This window comes from Pipistrellus hanaki (genome assembly GCF_964339955.1).
Source record: "Pipistrellus hanaki genome assembly, chromosome: Y".
NCBI classification, from domain to species: domain Eukaryota; kingdom Metazoa; phylum Chordata; class Mammalia; order Chiroptera; family Vespertilionidae; genus Pipistrellus; species Pipistrellus hanaki.
The window spans coordinates 4,608,960-4,631,949 of NC_140525.1; the positions used below are offsets into that span (position 1 = coordinate 4,608,960).

General features: G+C 38.6%; 1 protein-coding gene across 4 annotated transcripts in view; it reads right to left on the reverse strand.

Annotated features, from left to right (window-relative positions):
* The window catches only part of LOC311615836 (lysine-specific demethylase 6A-like), a 222,587-nt gene that overhangs the window by 37,361 nt on the left and 162,236 nt on the right, over positions 1-22,990 (reverse strand). For all 4 annotated transcript variants that reach the window (XM_084871274.1, XM_084871272.1, XM_084871273.1 and 1 more), the window contains 4 exons: positions 20,492-21,249; positions 18,038-18,167; positions 15,635-15,740; positions 14,862-15,067 (listed from right to left, as the gene is read on the reverse strand). In XM_084871274.1, coding sequence (XP_084727400.1) covers positions 14,862-15,067; positions 15,635-15,740; positions 18,038-18,167; positions 20,492-21,249 — 1,200 coding nt within the window. The remainder of the gene's footprint in view (positions 1-14,861; positions 15,068-15,634; positions 15,741-18,037; positions 18,168-20,491; positions 21,250-22,990) is intronic.

The window sequence follows — 22,990 nt, forward strand, 5'->3', positions numbered from 1 at the left end:
AAACTAGTTAAAGTGAAGTTTCTAGTTAAAGTGAAGTTTCTCTGTTCAAATACTGTGAACAGAGAATGCAGGAAAAAAGAAAGAAGAGGGTGGGTTAACTGGGCAGATCACAGCTAGTAAGCTGGAGAGACATTGTGGCAGCAGAGCCCCCAAACCCCTGAGAGTACAGAGTAAGGGATCTAAGCCATCCAAGTACCCCTAACTCAGAAAACAGAGAAGGAAATGGGAATCCAGGTAACACTGGGTAGGAAGCAGTAGAGATAAAGTCCATCTTAGAAGCTCAAACTGCAAAAGCTCAGGCAAAGAGCAATCTCTTTGTTGCAGCAGCAGGGACAATTGACCTAATCTAGGACTGGGGGGAATGGTCAAGCAGCAAAGCTCCACAGTGCAGAGCTTGGTGTGGAGGGAGCTGAAAGGTATAACCAACAGTGATTCAGAGAGCGCCTCTAGTCCCTGGTAGAACATTTTGCAGAAAGCAAGATGGCCTGGGAGAGACTAGTCTGTGTGCCTAGAAGGAAAAAAAGAGATTGGACTTCCCTACCTCACTTCCATAAATGCATTAAAAGCACCCTGGCCGAACCTGCAAAATCTGTCACATTGACCCTGATCTGCTGTTGATCCCAGTGAAAGGCAAATGTCCTGGAACTACAAATCTGTACCAGTAAGGCTCAATATGCAGGCTCATGAAACACAGCTGACCAGCAAAAGTCCTGTCCTAGAACAAAGGCCTTTGCAAAAAATTCAAGTGCCAAATGGGTTTGATTTTTATATTTGCTTTTGTTTAAGTATATATTTTTAATTGATTCCAGAGAGGGAAAAAGATAGAAATATCCATGATGAGAGAGAATCATTGATTGGCTGCCTCCCTGGATTCCCTCTACTGGGGATGGAACTGGCAACACAGACATGTGCCCTTGATTGCAATTGAATTCTTTAGTCCACAGGCCAACACTCTATCCAGAGCCAAACCAGCTAGAACTGTTTTTTGTTGTTGGTTTTTTGTTTGTTTTTGTGTGTGTGGGTTTTATCCCCTCCTACTCTGAGTGGTAGCAATGAACAACCAGGAAGCCAAACAGAAATAAGGGGTTGCAACAGTGTCTCCTAGTGGGTCTCAGTCTCAGTGAGTGTATTTGAGCCCTTCCACATCATTACAAGGAAGCAGATCCACTTCTCAGTGCGTACAGCCTGTCATTCTAGCACTGCCTAAGTAAGAAAGTGCCCACCCCCTCTCCTACAGATTACAAGCATTATCTTCAACACCCATCTGCTTACACCACATGCTGCAAGGTACCAGAAGCCCTCTGAGTGAAGATCCATGGGAGATGGGAGAGCACTCAGAGCAGGGACATTCAAAGGGTGAGACCCAAGAAAGACAGTCTCAGGGCTTAAGAGGACCCACTAATTAGACAAATGTTAGGTTGCCTGGCTTTAGCAACTGACACTGACAGTGAATCAACTTGGAGGCGTGTGACCAGCACATAAACAGGCCAGTACTGGACAACATCTGAGTAAATCTAACCAGCTAGAAGATCTAAAGGGTTTATATCTAGGCACCAAAATCTGTGGAGATTGTTTTTCTCTTCATATTTCTTTAATACTACTTTATTTTTAGATTTCACTTTATTTTTGTTTATTTTCCTCCCATATTCTTCTTTCACTTTTTGCTTTGCTTTTCTATTTTTCCTATTCCATATGTTATTTTATTACTATTACCTTTTGAAATTATTATTTGACTAGAGGCCTGTTGCAGGAAGATTCCTGCAAGAACAGGGTTTCTGGCGGGCTTCTCTCCCACAACTTCTGCACCAGCCCCAGCACTTTCCCTCCTGCAGCCACCATCCCTCTATCCCCCACACTTTCCCTCCCACCACCACTGCAGCCCCATGCTTTCCTCCTGCCGCCAGCCCCCTGCAATTTTCCTCCCGCCGCCACATCTTCCCACCCCCGCACTTTCCCTCCTGCAGGTGCCACCACCACTGCCTCCCTTTCCACTTTCCCTTCCTCTTCCTTCTATACTGTCTTCAGTCTTCACTCCTCTGTATATGCAAATTAACCTCCATTTTGCTGGGTTAATTTGCATATTCACTTTCATTGGCTGGTGGGCATTAAGAGTGATGGGTTAATTTGCATGTTTTTTTATTAGTGTAGATAATATATATCCTCTTCTTACATTTTACCTCTTTTTCTCATTTTCCTTCACATTCTTTTATTTTCTTCTCTCTCTCTCTTTTTCTCTCTCTCTCTCTCGTCACTTGTATTATAATATTCTCTTTTATTTCTCTCTCTTTATCTTCTCTTTCCTTATACTTTTTGTTGTTGGTGAGGTTGTTTTGGTTCTTATTTTTAGCTTTTGTTCTGTTTGTGTTGTATTCAATTGGGCCTACTTGATCTTGTCTTATTCTGTCAGCACCTGTATAACAGCTACCTGAGATTGAGCTTCATAGGCAGCCAGCCAGCCTAAGGACTGAGCTTTAAGGGCTGAGCCTGTGTTTTATCCCTTCCTACTCTGAGTGGTAGCAATGGACAACCAGGAAAGCCAAACAGAAGCTTGAAATGGACAATCAAAAGGCAATTACAAGATTTAAGAGAGAAGCCAAGATGGCAGCGTAGGTGGGTGGCTGGTCTATTTCTCTCTCTTTATCTTCTCTTTCCTTATACTTTTTGTTCACAGCAATTTGGGAACTGAAACTAATATGAAGGATATCTATAATCCAGAGCCGAGGGAAGGAGGTACTGGGTAGTTAATGGTCAACAATTAACATGAAAATGGGAGCAATGAGGGACCAATGGACTCTTAAATTGTGACCAGCTGGAGAGATGGAAGAATGGCAGGCCCGGAGCAGCAACAGCCAGTCAAGAGCAGCAGCAGGCAGGCCTGAAGCATCCAGGCCCGGAGCAGCCAGGCTGAGAAGCAGCAGCCATGCCCAGGGCAGCGAGGCCCAGATCAACCAGGCCCGGAGCAACAGCAGCCAGGCCCAGAGCAGCCAGGCCCAGAGCAACCAGGCCTGGAGTGTTTTGGGGTCGAACCCTGGGTTCAAAATGAAAGGGAAGAAGGAGCAATGCAGCCAATTCGGGTGCCAGAGTGTTATGTCCGTCATCACAATGGACTCAGAGACACTCCTGTGTCCCTTCACCCAAAAGGACTGAGAGTTGCCCAGATGACAGCAAAGTGGGAGAAGAAAACTGAAAGCTACCCAAGGGACTGAGGTGCCAACATGGAGTCATCTGAAGAAATTAAAGACTGAAGTGGAAGCTACTTCTTTAATCATGTTCCTGCTCATCTGTTAGCTTCCAGTCTTCTGCAAAGTCTGTGCAGCAAGTCCAAGGACTCTGAGTAAATCTACACCAGCAACAAAAGAGACTCATTTAGTAGCTAAAAATATTAATATGTCCATAATTCTGATTTCTCATTTTGTTTTGCATTGGCATTGTTGTTATTATTGAATAGCCAGAGTTTTGCTCTTGACATTCAAGTTTTGAAAATAACATGTATGTGATAAAAAAAAAAAAAAGGCAATTACAATAGGAGGTGCAGATAACCCAGGCAAGGAGCATTTCTACGGCACTAAACTCAGAAAATCAAGGAGAATACACCACCAAGCATGACAAGATATTACTCAAAAGACCAGTTGACCAGACTGTAACTCTAGTAGATTTATCTAATAAATAGATACAATCATACAGAGGCAGAAAAAAATGAAAAGATAAACAGGACCCAAAAGAAAAAAAAAAAAGAGAATTCTCTAGAAGATGAGTTAAATGAAATGGAGATAGGAAACTTATCAGATATATAATTCCAAGTAATGAATATATATATATATATATTAGGTCTAGTAATAATTAATGTCGTTTTCTAATACTTTTTTTAAATAGAATTTATTTAAACAATACAACAAAACTTAATCAACAATATAGTTGCCGTTGTTTTCTACTACTTGTGCCCAACGCTCAGGAAGCATTTTAATCCCTCTGTTGTAAAATTCTTGTGATTTTGATGCAAAAAATTCGGTCAATGCATTTTTGAGGCATTCTTCATTATTAAATTTTTTTCCAAGAAGAAAGTTTTGCAAAGAACGAAACAAATGGTAATCGGAAGGGGCAATATCAGGAGAATATGCAGGTTGAGGGAGAACTTCCCATTCCAACTGGCGCCGTTTTTCAGCAGTGATTCTTGCAGTATGCGGTCGTGCGTTATCGTGGTGAAGAATTACGCCCTTCCGATTAATCAGCGCGGGTTCTTTTTCTCTTAAAGCTTGGGCTAACCTTTCCAATTGGGCACTATACACTGCACTTGTAATGGTTTGGTTACATGGTAAAAGTTCATAATGAAGAATTCCTTTAAAATTCCACCAAACACACATCACTTTTTTCGCATGCAAGTCAGGTTTTGGCGTGGGCTGTGGTTCCTCATTTTTGTCCAACCATTGAGGCAGCCTTTTCAAATTAACATACAGCACCCATTCTTCATCTCCGGTAACAATTTGCTCTAAAAACAGCAAACGGTTTTGACGAGAGAGGAGCGAACTGCAAATTGTGACTCTTTGATTACGGTTGTTGTCGGTCAACTCATGAGGAACCCATTTTCCAAACTTTTGGACTTTGCCAAGTGCACGCAATTGATTGGAAATTGTTTTTTGTGAACAATTTAAAGTTGTCGCAAGCTCTTGTTGGGTAATTTGAGGATTTTGCACCAAAAGAGCTTGAGGAGCTTCTTGATCAAAATTGGACACACGGCCTAGACCACTCTTGTCATCTAACGAAAAATTTCCCTCGCGAAATTTCTCAAACCAACGCTGGCATTTTCTGGCGCTAACTGCATCTTGACCAAGAGCACTACAGATGTTTTTTGCAGCCTCACTTGCTTTTCTTCCTAATTGGAACTCGTAAAGCATGCGGTGCCGAATATGCTCTTCATCCGCCATCTTCTTAGCCCTAGTTTTGCAACAAAAACCAAACCAAACACAAACTTTTTCAAGCAAAACTTGTTAATTGCACTTCACACGTTCTGTAGATACCACGTGTTTGAAGGTTATGTACATACAAGTCAACGCCAAGCAAGATTTTAAACGAATGTTAAAAACGACATTAATTATTACTAGACCCGATATTTACCCACACATTTATATTTACTATATATTTATTTTATATATATATATATATATATATATTTATTATATATATATATATATATATATATATATATATATATATATATATAGTAAATATAAAGAATATACCAAAAGGAATAAAAAGCCAATTAAAGAAAGCAAAGGACTGAATCAGCAAATTAAACACAAGGAGAAATAATCACTCAATTAGAGTACCAAAAAGGAAAAAGAGGAGGAGGAGGAAGAGAATACATACCCAAATAATATATAAACTTATGTATATAACCAAGAGACACAGTCAATAACATGGGGAAAACATAGGGTGGGTTGAGGGTAGGGTGGAGGAGGTAAAAAGGAATAGGTAAGAGATATCTGTTTGCTGCCAACAATACAGTAAAATAAGAAAATAACAACAATAAAAAGACTCAGAACAACAACAAAATAGAGGAGAACAGTTTAAGGGAGCTTTGGGACAACCTTAAATGAAACAGCATCTGCATCACACAAGTAACGGAAAGAGAAGAGAGTCAGCAAGAAAACTAGAGAATCTGTTTGAAGAAATATTGGCCAAAAACATCCCTAACCTATAAAGGAAAAAGTCAAACATGTTCAGGAAACACAGAAAGCACCAAGTAAGAAGAACCCAAAGAGGCTCATGCCCAGACACAGGCCAAAGGGAAATGGCACAAAGTATTCAAGGTACTGAGAGGCAAGTATCTAAAAATAAGACTATTTTATCCAGCAAGGTTATCACTCAAAAATAGATGATGAAATAAAAAGCTTCACAGACAAAAGAAGGCAAAAAAAATTATTACCACCAAATCAGCATAGTAAGAAATGTTAGGACTGTTGGAAGAAGAATAGAGAGAGAGGAACATAGGCATGAAGGATAAAAATGGAAATAAACATATCAAGAATACCCTTAAATGTAAATGGATGAAATGGTCAATCAAAATTCATATGTTAGCTGAATGGATAAGAAAACATGACGTATATATAATTCACATACATGCTGTCTACAAGAGTCCAACCATAGAACAAACGTTTCTCCCTTTCATATAAAAAGTTAATGGAAAAATATCTACGAGGGAAAGGGGTTCGGGAGAAATCCAGGGCTGAGAATTAATAACAACAATAAAACTTACTTATTCTGGACCAAGCATAATACTTAATTTCTTTTCAGAAAGGAAGACAGAAGAAGGCAATATTTAGAGTTAAAAGAGGGGGTAGGAAAGCTAGAATTCTGGACCCAGAACGTTTATTTTCCCTCTTCCCACCTCCAGATAATTTCAACTTTTTATTGAAAGAGAATTTAAAACTTCATTCTCTTAACATTCAAATATACACTAGGAGCCCAGTGCACAAGTTTATGCACCTTGAAAGAAACTGTGGGCCACAAGGCAGTGGTGAGCACTGGGGTAGATCTTAGCCCATCCTCTGCTCCTTCTGACTCCTCCCATTGTGGCCCTGGGTCTCTGCCTGCTGGAAATCCCACTCCGACCACTGCTGTTCCCACACACTTAAGGTGCCAGCCCCACTCATAACCACTGAAGGTGCAGAGCGATTGGGTCTGCTGCCAGCAAAGGGTGTGAGAGCGATTGCTAAGCCCAATCATCCCTCAGGAGCAGGGGGAGGTGGAGAAGCCCTGAGGGGTGATTGGGGTTGGCAGCTGCAATGTGCATCTGCTGATGGTGCTGAACCACTGGGGCTGGTACTGGGCGCCAGCGTCAGGTGCAAGTGGGGCTGGCACCAGCAGCAGGCACAAGTGCTAGGCATGGCTGCGGCATGTAGGAGCAAAGAATTTTCAGTAACCACCAGAGGCTCACCCCAATGACAGTGACCAGTGCCACATCTGGTGCCCCAGCTCACCTGTTCCACCATCCCACCATGGCGAACACCGCGTGTTTTGTGCACATCCTGTCCTGTTGATTGGTTGTTCCGCTGTTCAGTCTATTTGCATATTAGCCTTTTATTATATAGGAGGATTAGCTACTATCAATACACTGTATTTTATTTACATCCTCAGGACTTTTTAGACCACACTTCACCCACTTTACCTATTTCTTCCACCAAATTCTAACAATCACCAAACTTTCTGTAAGTTTAGCTTATTTTTACTTCCTCGTATAAACAAGATTAAACATTATTTGTCATCTTCTAACTTTTTTCACATAGCATATCCTGATAAGATGTCACAAATGACTGAACAATGCTCAAGGTGTAGGGGCACCAACCTCCACACTCTGAACAGCTTTTGAGTCCCCATAATCATACAGTTATCCATTAATACATGTGGAGGATTGGTTCCATGACTCTTGCAAATACCAATTCCTAATAATAAATTAGAGGCCTGATGCACAAAATTCATGCACTGAAGGAGAAAAGGGATAGCCCTCAACCCAGCCTACACCCTCTCCAATCTTGGACCCGCCAGGGGATATCTGGTTGCCAGTTTAGGACAATCCAGGACTGCTAGCTCTTAACTGCTCGCCTGTCTGCCTACTTGATTGCCCTAACTGCTTCTGCCTGCAAACCAGATCAACCCCTAACTGCACCCATGTTGGCCTGATTAATACCCAACTGCTCCCCTGCTGGCTGGATCACCCCCAAATGCCCTCTCCTGATGGTCAGATGGCCCCCAACAGTCCTTCCCTGCAGGCCTATCCCCCCAAACTGCCCTCTCCCCTGCAGGCCTCGTCATCCCAAACTATCCTCTCCTGCTGGACTGATCTCACCCCCAAGTGCTCCCCCAGTTGACCTGATTGCCCCCAATTGCCCTCCTCAGCTGGCCTGATTGCCCCTAACAGCCTCTGCCTTTCTAATTACCCCTAACTGCTCTCTCCTGCCAGCTGATCTTGTCCCCAATTGCCCTCCTCAGCCGGCCAATTTGGTTCTGATTGGTTGGTTTCTATGCCATTGGCTCCTCACAGTTGACTCAGATTTGACTCTGAATTGTCTGTTTCTATGCCACTCAGTCTTAAAAGCCCTGCCTTCTAGGCAACCATTGGCTCCTTGCAATTCACCCAGATTTGGTTCTGAGTGGTTGGTTTCTATGACAGTCAGCATCTCCAGGCCTATTTCTAGGCATGATCACAGAGACGGGGCTGATCAACAGCAGTCCAAGGCTGCTGGCAAGTGGCTTAACTGCTGACCTCTAGGAAAGAGAGAGAGGCTTGGCTGCTGGTGAGGGAGAGAGTAGGGTTCGGTCATCCTGCTTCTCTCCCCCAGCCTTGCCAGCAGCCACTGCTGATCAGCCCCACCTAGCTCTCTTTCTCAGAGATCAGTAGTTCAGCCTGCTCACCTACTGCGTGCACAGCCTGGTGAATGGTCGAGTCTTCTGGTAGTTGCAGATCTGACAGACCCAGGGTTTTTATATTAGGATTGTATAAAGTAATACATTGAGTCAACAGACCACATCTCTGGATTCATTGTTTTTAATCTATGATTAGATGAATCAAAAGGTGCAAAATCTGAAAATGCAGAGGACTACTTTATATTTATGAAAAAATTCCACAAATAGTGGGCCTGTGCAATTTAAAGCCAGGCTATTTAAGGATCAACTGTATATGTGTACAAATTTGTATGAGTACAAATACAACAATTTCTTTACCTTTTCATTTTGGGTTGTTTCCATGTCCTGGCTATTATAAATACTACAGTGAACAAAGAGGTGCAGATAACTTTAAGCGAGTGACTTAATTTCCTTCAGATATATTTGAGAAGTATAACTACTGGGTAATATGGTAGTTCTATTTATAATTTTATTGCGAAGTCTCCATGCAGATGATTAGAAAAAAAAAAAGGAAGATATATCTTAGCTGTAGAGGTAACCACTGAGTGCAGAATCACAGACCCACAATGGCTCCTTCTCCCAATCATCAGTGAGGCTGAATGTGGCAGGTGAGAAATCAGCAGTGATTTTGTGCATAGACTTACTGACAAACTCATATGTTCTGTCATCCACTTTGGCTGCAACAATAGCAGCAGCAGCAGCAGCATGAGATCAACTCCTTGGTCTACTACCCAGCATGCCTTGGACCTTGCCCTGTTCCTACCTATTCATCTCAACCAACTTCTGCCTAACTGCTTACTCAAATTCTGCCCTTGTCCTGACTCCAAGTGGGCAAGGCAGTCGAGGAAGCTAAAGCTAATGCTACTGAACCAGAGCTAGAGGACTGTTCCTCTGTGACACGAAACCCAGACCCCAGGCCCAATGGGGACATCCATTAACAGTTCTAGGAGGGTGAGGGGTTACTTGCCACTAAAAACAGCCCTGATCCCAATTCCTTGAGTTTTCGTTGGCCTCTTCCTGCCTTCACATAGTCTACTTGTACGAGCTGGAGTCATTAAGAGAAGGTCAGTGTATTCAAGAATGTGCTGGCTCTACTCCAAATGACATCAACAGGAGCCTTTGATCTTATTAAAGAGATATGGACAAGAACCATAAAAAAGAATTGGTTAACTCAGAGAAACTTTATACAAAAGAAACAAAGAAAGAGAAGTGAGAGGATAAGAAATTGAAAACCTACCTGAAAAAAATGACTGAAAACTTCCCAAAACCAATTAAGTAGCCAAAGGCAAAAGACAAAGAGAGAATCTTGAAAGCAGCAAGAGAAAAAAGTTAGTTGAGAAGATGGCAGAAGAATAGATGGGCGGATTCTGAGCCCTCTCCCGAAGCAGAAAGAGAGAGCAACTGAGGGTTTTGTGCTGTGAGTGTTTATCGGCAAGCTGGGAGACAGCAAACACCAGAAGAAACTGCTGGGGGGCTGCTGACAGAGGTGCCCCTCACAGGGAAGCACCCACACGGGCTATGTCCCTGCCCGGAGCTACCTACCGGCTTGGACGGGGAAACCTCGCCATCTTGAGAGGAAGATAGGATCGTGTCAGAGGCCTGAATATCCACAGCCGCAGCGACCACCAAGCATCTGTGACCCCCAGAACGCGGATCCCAGGTGGCGCGAAGACGTGCCCTCACAGGATTGCCCCACTGCTCAGCGAAAAGGAGAGAGAGAACTACACAACCAGACATCCTAGATCATGGGGAGACCAAAAAACAGCCCGCATATGAAAGAAAAGCAGGCTTCACCAGAAAAGGAAGTAAACGATATAGAGGCAAGCAACCTACCAGAGCAAGAATTCAGAGTAATGATCTTAAGATGGCTAAAAAGAATGGAAGACAAATTTGACAATATGAGTAAGACCCAAGAGGAAATGAAAAAAACCCAAGAGGAAATGAAGATGACTCAAGATGAAATGAAAAATGACATCGCTACTATGAAGAACTCAATAGAAAGCATCAAGAGCGGACTAGAAGAAGCAGAGGATCGCATCAGTGAGCTAGAAGACAAGATGGAAAAAAATACCCAATTAGAGCAGCTTCTAGAAAAAAAAAAATTAAAAAGCAGGAGGAGAGCCTACGGGAGCTTTGGGACAATGCAAAACAAAACAATATTCGAATAATAGGGGTTCCGGAAGGAAAGAAACCCGAGGTAGACATGGAAAACGTATTTCAAGAAATAATGACAGAAAATTTTCCTGAGATAGAGAAGAAAAAACCCACACAAATCCAAGATGCTCGCAGAGTCCCAAGCAAAATGGATCCCAGAAGACCGACGCCAAGACATATTATAATTAAATTGGCAAACACCAATGACAAAGTTAGAATCTTAAAAGCAGCCAGAGAGAGACAGAAAGTTACATATAAAGGAACCCCCATCAGACTAACAACTGATTTCTCAACAGAAACTCATCAGGCCAGAAGGGAATGGGATGAAATATACAAAGTCATGCAAAGAAAGGGTCTGAATCCAAGAATTCTGTACCCAGCAAGATTATCAATCAAAATTGAAGGGGAAATCAGGAGCTTCACAGACAAAAAAAGACTAAAGGAATTTATCTCCACCAAACCAGCAATGCAAGAAATGCTAAAGGGTCTACTGTAAAAGTAAAGAAATAGGAAGCGAAGAAGGAACACAGGGGTATAGAATATAAATGGCATCAAATGAGTACCTATCATTAATAACATTAAATGTAAATGGACTAAATGCTCCAATCAAAAGACATAGGGTAACAGATTGGATAAGAAAACAAGACCCATACATCTGTTGTCTACAAGAAACCCACCTCAGAAAAAGAGATGCACACAGACTGAGGGTGAAGGGATGGAAAAAGGTTTTCCAGGCAAATGGAAATGAAAAAAAAAAAAAAAAAAAGCTGTGGTAGCAATACTTATATCTGACAAATTAGATCTCAGAGTGAAGGACATAAGAAGAGACAATAAAGGCCACTTCATAATACTAAAGGGAGCAATCAAACAAGAAGAGAAAAAAGTTAGTTACCTACAAGGGAGCACCCATACGATTGTCAGCTGATTTCTCAACAGAAACTATGCAGGCCAGATGAGAGTGGCAAGAAATATTCAAAGCGATGAACAGCAAGAACCTAAGCTTACTCTACCCAGCAAAGCTATCATTCAGAATTGAAGGTCAGATAAAGAGCTTCAGTGACAAGAAAAAGCTAAAGGAGTTCATTACCACCAAACCAGGATTATAGGAAATCCTGAAAGGTATTCTTTAAGAAGAAGAAAAAGGTAAAGGTAAAAATTATGAACAACAAAATGACATCAAATACATACCTACCAACAAGTGAATCTAAAAATCAAGTGAATAAAAAATCTGAAGAACATAATGGACTGATGAATATAATATAATCAGGGACATTGAAAGGGAGTGGACTGACAATTCTCAGGAGATAAGGGGTGTGAGGTTTGCAGGAATAGATTGAAAAAAATCTTACACCTATGGATGAAGACAGTGGCGGGAATTAGGTGGAGGGGAGCTATGCAAGGGGGTAAGGGAGGAATACCTGTAATAACCTGAACAATAAGGATTTATTTAAAATAAATAAATAAATAAAAACACAAAACACACACACAAAAACAAACACAAAAACAAAATAAAAAAACAAGTTCTAAGGAAAATTCAACAACAAGAAAAATTTCAAATTAACCTTGCACATGAGAGAACTCATAAAGGCACAATAAATAAATCCTAAAGTCATTAGAAGGAAAAATTAATATAGTTCAGAGTAAAAATAAAGGAAATAATCCTAAAATATACAAAAGATCAAAGATACCAAGAACTAGTTCTTTGAAAAGATAAGTAAATTGATTCATAAAGAAAAATCAGGACCTTAATTAGTAAAATCAGAAATGTAAAAAGTGACACCTATAACCACAGGAATAAAAAGAAAAGGATTATAAGAAACTAGAGGCCCGGTGCACACACTGGTGCACTAGTGAGGTCCCTAAGCATGGCCTGTGGCGATCAGGCTGAAACCTGATTGGCCCAGCCCCACTGTACCTGCTGCAGGTTCATAGTCAGTCCTGATAACCCAGGCAGTCCAGATTGGGAGAGCCTCACACTGCTGCAGCGGTATAAACCAGCTGTGAGCCATGCATCTGGCACCTATCAGTAAGCTGAGCAGCACTCCCACTTTAGGAGTGTACTGACCAGCAAGGGGCAGCTCCTGTTTTGAGTGTCTGCCCCTAGTGGGCACTGCACATCATAGCAACCCATCAACCATTCAGTCACTTGGGCTTTTATATTCATAGATTACTAGGAATAATTATGCCAACAAATTGGACAACCTGGCAATGAATAATTTCTTAGAAATATACAATCTTCCAAGCCAAAATCAAGAAAAAACAACATCTGAACCTAGCCAGGTAACTCAATGTTTTCCATATTATTAAAGGGTTATGGGTTTGGGGGGGTGGGAAAGGGCAGAGGGTGGGGTGGGAACCTGGTGGAGGGGGAAAAAATGAGGAACTTTTGTAATAATATGAACAATAAAGATTGATCTAAAAAAAAAGAAAATAAATAAATAAATAAATAAATAAATAAATAAATAAAGGGTTATGGGTTTGAACCTTGCTCAGGGCACATAGCTAGGTTCCAGGTTGGTTAGGGTGTATGTGGGAGGCAACAAATTGATGTGTCTATCTATCTTCATGTGAGGATTAAAAAATAAATCTATGATAATATACTAATTAGACCAAATACCCTTTGTGGATGACCAGTCAGAACCATGCTATGACACCAACTAGTGCCAGGCCAGCCATGATGGGTGTGATGCAATTGGTTGAGACTCAACCATCAACCCATGATTGCCCCACATAGGGAGGCCCAGGTCCCAAGTGCTAGAGGGATGCCAGTGCTGGTAGCCAGAAGAAGGAAGGCCTAGTTATGCAACAATTTTATGCATCAGGCCTCTAGTAAGTAAGCAAACAAACAAATAAAACAATTATCTGGCCAAAACCGGTTTGGCTTAGTGGATAGGTCCCAGGTTTGATTGCGGTCAAGGACATGTACATTGGCTGTGGGCACATCCCCGGTAGAGGGTGAGCAGGAGGCAGCTGGTCAATGATTCTCTCTCATCGACATTTCTAGCTCTCTATCCCGCTCCCTTCCTCTCTGTGGAAAATCAATAAAATATATTTTTTTTAAAAAAACAAAAAAAAACCAATAGCTGAACAAATAACTATTAACAACAAACTAGTCAAAAAACTCCTTCAAATGAACATCCTATACCATATGGTTTTCAAGATGATTTTTACCAAATGATTTCAGAACAACTAATACTTTTCATTCTTGAAAAACTTTGAGCTACTTTGGTAAATTTCTTCTCCTGAATTTTTTTTTTGAGCAACTGAGATTAATACAGGGAAAGTAATAATGCTTTCTATAGAAACTTCTTTCAGATAAAACAAAATAAAAACACCTTTCATTGACCAAATGAAATTTTCTTCCTATTAAAATAATACTTACCTACCCAGCTGTGTGGCTCAGTAGTTAAGTATTGATCTATGAATCAGGAGGTCAGGGTTCCATTCTCGTCAGGGAATATGTCTGATTTCAGGCTGGATTCCCAGTGTAGGGCATGCAGGAGACAGCTGACCAAATGACTCTGTCGTCACTAATGTTTCTCCCTTTTCTCTATCCCTCCCTCCCTCCTTCTCTAAAATCATTTTTTAAATGATTTAAGTAAACTAACATTCTAAATAAAAACATTTCAAAGTCTAGCCTGTTTGGCTCAGTGAATAGAGCATCAGCCTGAGGACTGAAGGATCTGGTTTCGATTCCCATCAAGGGCACTTACCTTGGTTGCATGTTCCTCCCTGAATGGGCCCTGATCAAGGAGTGTACAGGAGGCAACCAATCAACGTGTTTCTCTCACATTAATATTTCACTCTGTCTTTCTCTCTCTCTAAAAATCAACAAAAAAATGCCGAAACTGGTTTGGCTTAGTAGTAGAGCATCAGTCTGCGGACTGAAAGGTCCTGGGTTCGATTCCGGTCAGGGGCATGTACATTGGTTGCGGGCACATCCCCGGTAGGGGGTGTGCAAGAGGCAGCTGGTTGATGTTTCTCTCTCATCGACGTTTCTAGCTCTCTATCCCTCTCTCCTCCTCTCTGTAAAAAATCAATAAAATATATATATTTTTTAAATCAATGAAAAAATATGCTGTTAGGATTTAAAAAAAGAGAATTACCTCCAAGGTGAAATTAGTGTAAGACAATAACTTTATTCTTCAATTAACTATGTGTATCTCATGAACTATTAACTTTGCTTAAATTTTTGAAATTTTAATCATTTGTAAGTTATAGCACTGTTTAAATAAAATTATATGAATGCAACAGATTGTTATAAAAGTAATGTGTATAAAAGTAATATACTGGAAATAAATACATACTCTCAATGATTCCTGGAAGGAGGAGGCCTGGTACTGTGCATATTTAGCAATCGTAGTACGAGATCGATTACTTTCACAACGCCAGATTTTCTTCGTTCCAGTGGGATCCCAGTTTTCATCAGCTGGCTGCAACAACTGTGTCCTCACTTCTACCATGTGCTCATTGTTAGCTTCCACCAAAGTTTTGGTAGAGAAAAGTCCCAGGTCTTCATAAATAAAAAGTTGCATTAATAAATAAACTTGTATTTCGTAAAAGGAACATTTCGAAAACTTTCAAAAGTGCATGGAGATGGAGGTGGGCAATGGTAAGATATGTACACATATAATACCTTAATAAAAATTAAAATAAAATAAAGTGAAATAAAAAAAAATAAAAATAAAAATAAAAAAAACGAGCGTGGAAGTCCATCCATTTTCATTAAGGCTGTTTCAATCATTGGGGTACCAAATTTGCATAAAACTCTCTTGAAGCAACAGATCTAGCCATTTTGAGTATAACATGGGACTAAAGAATTTATAAGAATCTAACTTTACCTGCATTTTATATTCAAAAGGTTCTTGGTTATCTAATCTAAACCACTAATGCTGCATAATGATACCAAAATAAAAACTAAAAATCCACCATAAATTTATCAATAATTAATATTGACAGCATGTATTAACACTGAGAGAGGGAAAGAACATTAAATAAAAACTAAAAAATTTAGTGATTTTAAAAATTAACAGTAGTAAAAGAAAATTCCAACTTTAAAAGCAAAAACAAAAAACCTTACCTAATTTAAGAGCTCCAGCAAGGCCACGAATAACCGTAACAGGGTTTTTGGGATTTGTACAAAATTGATGTAATGGAGGAAAGAAAGCATCACGCTTATTTTCCAACTGAAATATTAAAATGTTTCATTAAGAAAAATGACTAAATATTATATAATCATTTTCATTTCTTAACCAAGATATCTATTTGAACATTACATTAACATCTACAATGTATCTTAACTATTAATGTTGTATTGCTATATATTATTTATCATTAGCCTTTCCAAGTAATTAAGACATAACTGAATATAAATTTCCCTTTTAGAGAAACAGATTTTAAATTTAATAAGTTTGATGTTACCAACCAATTGTATCACAAAATTTACAAGATATATTTAAATTTTTTAGCAGCTCAAAAATATTTACTGTTTGCTTTTTAAATATCTATACTAATAAAAGACTAATATGCTAATTAGACAGGAGACCTTCCAGAGACCACTGGACAAAGCCATGGGGGCGGAGCCGAGACAAAGGTGGTTAGGGGCAATCAGGCCAGCAGGGGAGAACAGTTGGGGAATCAAACTGTCAGGGGAGGGCAGTTGGAAGCAATCAGGCCAGCAGGTGAGTGGTTAGAAACCAGCGGTTCCAGATTGCGAGAAGCATGTCTGATTGCAGGTTTAGGCCAGATCCCACAGGGGTTCCCAATTGGAGAAGGTGCAAGCTGACTGGGGGAACTTTCCCCCCAGACCGCTCCTCCTGCCCGTGCACAAATTTTGTGCACCGGGCCACTAGTAATTCCATAATTCTTTTTTTTTTTTTTTAATATATTTTATTGATTTTGTTACGGAGAGGAAGGAAGAGAGAGATAGAGAGCTAGAAACATTGATGAGAGAGAAACATCGACCAGCTGCCTCCTGCACATACCCTACCGAGGATGTGCCCGCAACCAATGTACATGCCCTTGACCAGAATTGAACCTGGGACCCTCCAAGTCCGCAGACCGACACTCTACCATTGAGCCAAACCGGCCTCGGTCATAATTCTTTTATAAGAGTGGGAAAAGTGAAATTTACTAGCTTATTATTAAAATACAAAATTGTTCAATATTACCTATGAAAGATAAATCTTCATTTTGTACTTCTCTTAAGGTTTACTTTGAAAAGCTTATTTTCATCTTACTCCCAGAAGCTGTCTATCATGCTAAGATATCAGTAAATTTTAAGATAGTAAAATATTAACATAACAGCTAGGGAAAAAAAAAAAAAAAAAAAGGATCCAAATTTGCTCTACTGGCAGGCTCAGTGATTGAGCATTGATTGACCTATGAACCAAGAGGTCATGGTTCAATTCCTGGTGAAGTCATAGTTCAATTCATGATTAGGGTATGTACCCAGGTTGTAGGCTTGATCCTCATTAGGGGACATGCAGGAGGCAGCTAATCCATGATACACTCGCATCATAGATGTTTCTTTCTCTGTGATATCAATGTAAAAAAAAGAAGTTATATTTTTAAAAAGAGTCAAATCTCCAAAACCCTCTCATCTGCAAAATCATTCCAAGTATTTAATGTTTAATTTTTAGTTGAGAATTCTTTTATCTTGTGTGTTATAAGGAATGATAAGCATGGGCAACAGGAGGTTCTGGGAAAAAACAAATCATTTTAATTCATAGCAACTTTTTATATTAAATGCTTAAATTTGTAAAAATTAAAAAATGTAATTAGCTTCAAATAAAAATATCTACTTATACTTACTGTAACCTTTATAGTAATATGTATTTTATATCCTCATCAATTTTATATTCATTACCACTTTTTTTAAAGATAAAAAATTCTTTTTTTAATCACATAAAATCAAATGAATTTGAAGACACATACAAATCATCAGGTGGAGGAATGTAGATTTAGAAACATGTTAACAAAAAGATGACACAAAAACTAATTATCTTTTACTACTCTCATATAAGCCCACCCCATGGATGAGAAAACACTTTAAATATTGTTTAAAAATTACTTCTAAATATAACAATGTCAACAACCTTATCTGTGAGAGGACAAAAAATATTTTTGGTTTTTATCAACTAAATGTTCTCATATGCAAAACATAAAACCGACAAACTAATGCAAAAACATTTAGAGATAACAAATATATGTAAACCACTTTGTTTGTGTATCAGTAAAACTTCATTTACCAGAATAGATATTTGTCATATTTAGACTGAAAGCATCGTTACCCATCCTCTAATATTTGTCACCCATTCTCTGAGATACAAACACCTTTTTGCAAAATCTTCAAACCACTGAGAAAAAAATTTAAATCTTACCTAACTTCTAAAGATCAATTTAATCTGAGTTGGTTTAAAATATATCTTCAAAATACATACAAGTTCAGACACTTGATTTCTAACTAATTAATAAGACTCACATAAATACTAGGTGTAGGTGGATTCAACTTGTCCTTTGGCAAAGGAGGGTATGGTGACGATGGTGGTCTTGGAGGTGGACATTTATCAAAAAAAATTGGACTACTCGACAAGCCATTGTTACCTAAATTCCTGTAAAATAATAATTAGAAAAACTGCATCAGCTATTAATTTTGAAAATAGATTGTTAAAATCTAAGTTTTAAATATAGGGCATTCATAAGAATAAAATAATTTAGTATATCTATAATCCATTCAATAAAATAACAAAGAAAACAGAATAATTTTAACTTTAAGCATGTGTTCAGTTTAACTTTTTATACCTTTTAATCAAAACTAAACAAGATTTATTTATAGCCACATAATATAAATAATCCAAATTTCTCAACCTGCTCTAACCAGTTTGGCTCAATGGATAGAGCATAGCCTGTGGACTCAAGGGTCCTATGTTTGATTCCGGTCAAGGAAGGTACCTTGGTTGCAGGCACATCCCCAGTAGGGGGTGTGTGCTAGGCAGCTGATCCATGTTTCTCTCTCATTGACATTTCTAACTCTCTATCCCTCTCCCTTCCTTTCTGTAAAAAAATCAATAAAATATATTTTTAAAATAAATTTCTCAACCTTTGGATTTTCTTCATTTACTATTAAAAGAGTAACATATAAAACACAAGTTTTTATATCCTATATAATAAAAGGGTAATATGCAAATTGACCTTACAGCAGAACGACCAGTTGCTATGATGTGCACTGACCACGAGGGGGGCAGATTCTCAACATAGGAGCTGCCCCATAGTGGTCAATTACCTTCCACAGGGGATCCCTGCTCAGCCAGAATCTGGCTCATGACTGGCCAGTGCAGCAGCGATGGCAGGAGCCTCTCCCACCTCTGCAGCAGTGCTAAAGATGTCCAACTAACAGCTTAGGCCTATTTCCCCCGGGGAGTGGGCCTAAGCCGTTAGACGGACATCCCCCGAGGACTCTTAGGCTGCCAGAGTGATGTCTTGATTGCCAGTTTAGACTGGATCCCCCAGGGAGCAGGCCTATGCCAGCTGGTGGACAATCCCTAAGGAGACCCCCTGCACCCTGCATAAGTGCATGAATTTTCATGCACTGGGTCTCTAGTCTATAATAATTTCTAATATTTTTCTTCTTTTCTATATCATATTTTAACTGTTTCCAGAATACCCATGTGACCACTTTAAATCTACAGAGTCCACTTATCTCTATTCTCAAAAATGATTATCTATGCAACAACCTAATATTCAGCAAGATTCTACTTTATTAAATTTAAAATTATAGTAATTTTAAAATCAATTGTATGGTTGCTAAGAATTCTCATCTATAATAAAAGAGTAAAATGCTCATTGGACCAGACAGCTAACAATCTACTGGATGAACTTCCGGATGATGCCAGGGCTGTGAAAGCCGAGACAAGCTGCCACAGTTGCAAGGGCCAAGCCCCTTGTACAATTTTTGTGCATTGGGCCTCTAGTATTGTACATACTTATCTTGATTAACTCCCTTTCTCTTTAATTAAAGATACCATTATTGCTAAGCTATAAATTAAATATGTAGAAAATTATTCCCCAACAAAAAGTATAACTATCTAATGTTTATTTTTTTCCAATTTAAAATCTTTCAAATTTTAAATTGGGAAAAAAATACTAAAAACTATTAAGCCTTTGAAATAGTTACTTCCTGAATAATGGAAATATTTAAATATGGATGGCATTACATATGTTTAAATTTGATATGGAGCCCCAGCCTGCTTGACTCACTGGACAGAACGTCAGCCTGCAAAGTGAAAGGTTCTGGATTTGGTTCTGGTCAAGGATAGATGTTCAAGGTGTAGGCATGCAGGAGACAGCCAATCAATGATTCTCTCTCACCATTCATTTTCCTATCTCTTTCTCCCTCTCTCTTCCTCTCACCATTGATGTTTCTATCTCTCTCTCCCTCTTCCTTCCTCTCTGAAATCAATAAAAATATATTAAAAATTTTTTTGATATGGAAAACGTAAAATTATAAACTGAAAACGATAGTATGTTTACAAATACTAAGTATATATATATAAATACACAGCAAATATGTGGAGAAAAATCAATATAAATACACACACATATACATACATGAACCTAACAGTGGTAGTCTGAAAGGCTGGAATATGATATTTTTATTTCTTATATTTTCTAACTTTTTATAACATATATGTACTATTATAGAAAATTTTAAATATCCGATTTTATTAAACCAGAACTAAAATTAAAACATAAAAAAAATGTTGATATGTACATTGATACTGGAGAATAAAAAAATTGCTAATGAAAATATTTTAGATAAATGACTACCTTACTTTATACATAATTTCTATATATTATAAAATCAAAATATTTTCCATTTTCTGATTTGCATAGTAATCAACAATATTCACTTTGTGATTAAATTTCCCATACTAACCTGCATGCCTTCAGAACTTCTGTGGAATTTGAATATATAGACATAGACATTGACGGGATAATCTGAGGATCAGATTTGAAGCTAATTAAAGGTAAGTCTGTTTTTTCAGAGCGCTGTACGTTCTCTAGTCCTTTTCTATTAACTGTGTGTAACCTATTTTGAGGACTGTTAAGGCTGCTAACACTGTGTGTGGTTGTCTGCTCAGTGGATTTTGAAAAAGGTATTGTAGTGAAAACTACTGAAGAGGGGGAAGAGGTATTAGAATTATTAGTCTTTGTATGAATAGCTGGGTAAATATTACTGGCTTTGTCATAGGCTCCAGTACCCACACTATCACTGGCTTTTCCAATCAATGAGACAGAGACATGAGGACTGTCTGATATTAGTAAATTAGGTGATGTACAATTTCTATGGTTAGGACCACAAACAGGTTCTACTGTCAACTGCTGAACATGATCAGAAAGTTCCTTGACAACAGCACAGCCATTAGATATGTCTCCAGCATGCCTGCTTGTTTCAGGCACCAAAGACCTAATTCCTGAAGGCTGGCTCTCTTTGGTAAAGGTAGTGCCTTGTTGTCCACCTGAGGTAGAAAAATGAGATGAGAGGTGATTGTGAGCAGCTTCCTGTGTTCCATGTCCAGTCTGTTTCTGAATGCCAATGCTAGCTGCTTGGACATAATGGGCAGGTCCAGTGGAAAATGAAGGTTGTTCATCATTAGGTCCTGAAAAATGTGAACTCTGACCTTTGTGAAGTCCCTTTTAAAAAAAAGAAAAATAAAATAAAAGGTTTAAATCTATAATTATGCAAATCAAACAATACAAAAGGTTAAAAATGTTAAATAAAAGCAGACACCAAACACAGACACACACACAGACACAAAAATCACAGTGTAATATAATTTATCTCAAATTCTAAAATTTCATTTTTAAAGTTCCCATTACCAAATGATTAAATAGTACTTTGAGGGAAAATTATGAAACTAGGCTGATTCTATTTTTATTATTTGCTGTAGTATTTCTTCATATAAAATCTTGAGGCTTACTTTGTTAAATTCTGAAGCACACATTTTCATCTTTACAGAAATTTATTGGTAAATTTATATATGAAAAAGCATACATACAGCCATTAACTAAAGCTATAAACAAATTAAATATAACAAATTACTCATCTAAAATGTATTATAAGTTTAATATAAAAAATACGTTTATTAAGCCTTTATTATCATCAGTAAACTTTTTATGTAAACAGCAGTTATCCTCAAACAAAGCATCAACACTATTAAATCTATAAAAGTGTTGTAAGGAATAACTCATATGAATTTCCACCCTTCCATTTGCTCTCCCCATAACCCACAAAAATATTCTAGCAGTATCCAGAATAAATGACTTGCAAAGAGATAGCACATTTACCCAAATTTACATAATTAGGAGCTTATACTGATATTGTTAAGTAAATCTGATGGGGCAATTTATCAAAATTAAAAGTTTGAACAGAGAGAAAAACCCTTTCATAGGGTAAAAATATACAATGAATTATGTATGTTTTACCTGAAATTTGTGTTTGGTTGGTGTCATAAATTTCTAATCCTAATTTACTAAGAAAGTAATTAATAAACTGACATATCAACACTGGTTAAAGTAATACTATAATATTAAAACACTGTTCAGCTTCCAAACTATTTTAACAAAGAACTTGAAAGCTAGTACATTAAAGTTAGAAATAAAACAATATACTAACATTTTTAACTTCAAATTCCATATTAAGTGGAACCTTAGAAACACAGAGAAAATATTATGAATAATACTTTCTGAATTAGGTAATTATTTTAATAACTGGGTAAGCCTGCTGTCATGTGAAATGAAATTTTTCAGTTAATAACATGTAACGAACTGATTTATATACAGTATACGCTAGTCATTTTTAGTCATCTAATTAAAATTTTATAACATGACTCTGACATTGAGTTTTCTCATTAAAAAAATACCTTGAGAGTAGAAACCAAGATGGCGTCATAGGTAAACTGCAGCCTCACACAACAATTTCAATAAAATACAACTAAAATACAAAATGGACATTACCCAGAACTACAGGAAAGTCGACTGACTGGAAATTCTACAACGAGAAGGAAAGAGAAAACCAGAAGGAAAATCAGAGGAGCTGTAAAAGCCTAAGGTATGAAGACACGTTGCCCGCGAAGAGGACGGAGCTGGAGAGGAGGGGGAGTCTGAGTGCCTCGCTGGTGTTCCCTAGCGGAAAGGAGATAAAAACTCTGGACTGTGATGAACCCCAGATCCGACAGCACTGAACCCCAGTTCTAGGCCAGTCTCTGGAACCCAGGCTCACACAGAGGGAGCCTGGGCTGTTAGGCAGAATCTCAGGGCAGCAGCGAAAGGCAGAGCCCGCAGAGGCACACACATTACGCACAGAGGATGGACTCTGCTGCTAGAATGTCCTAGGGGGAAGGAGACAAAAGCTCCAGACTGTGCTGAGGCCCAG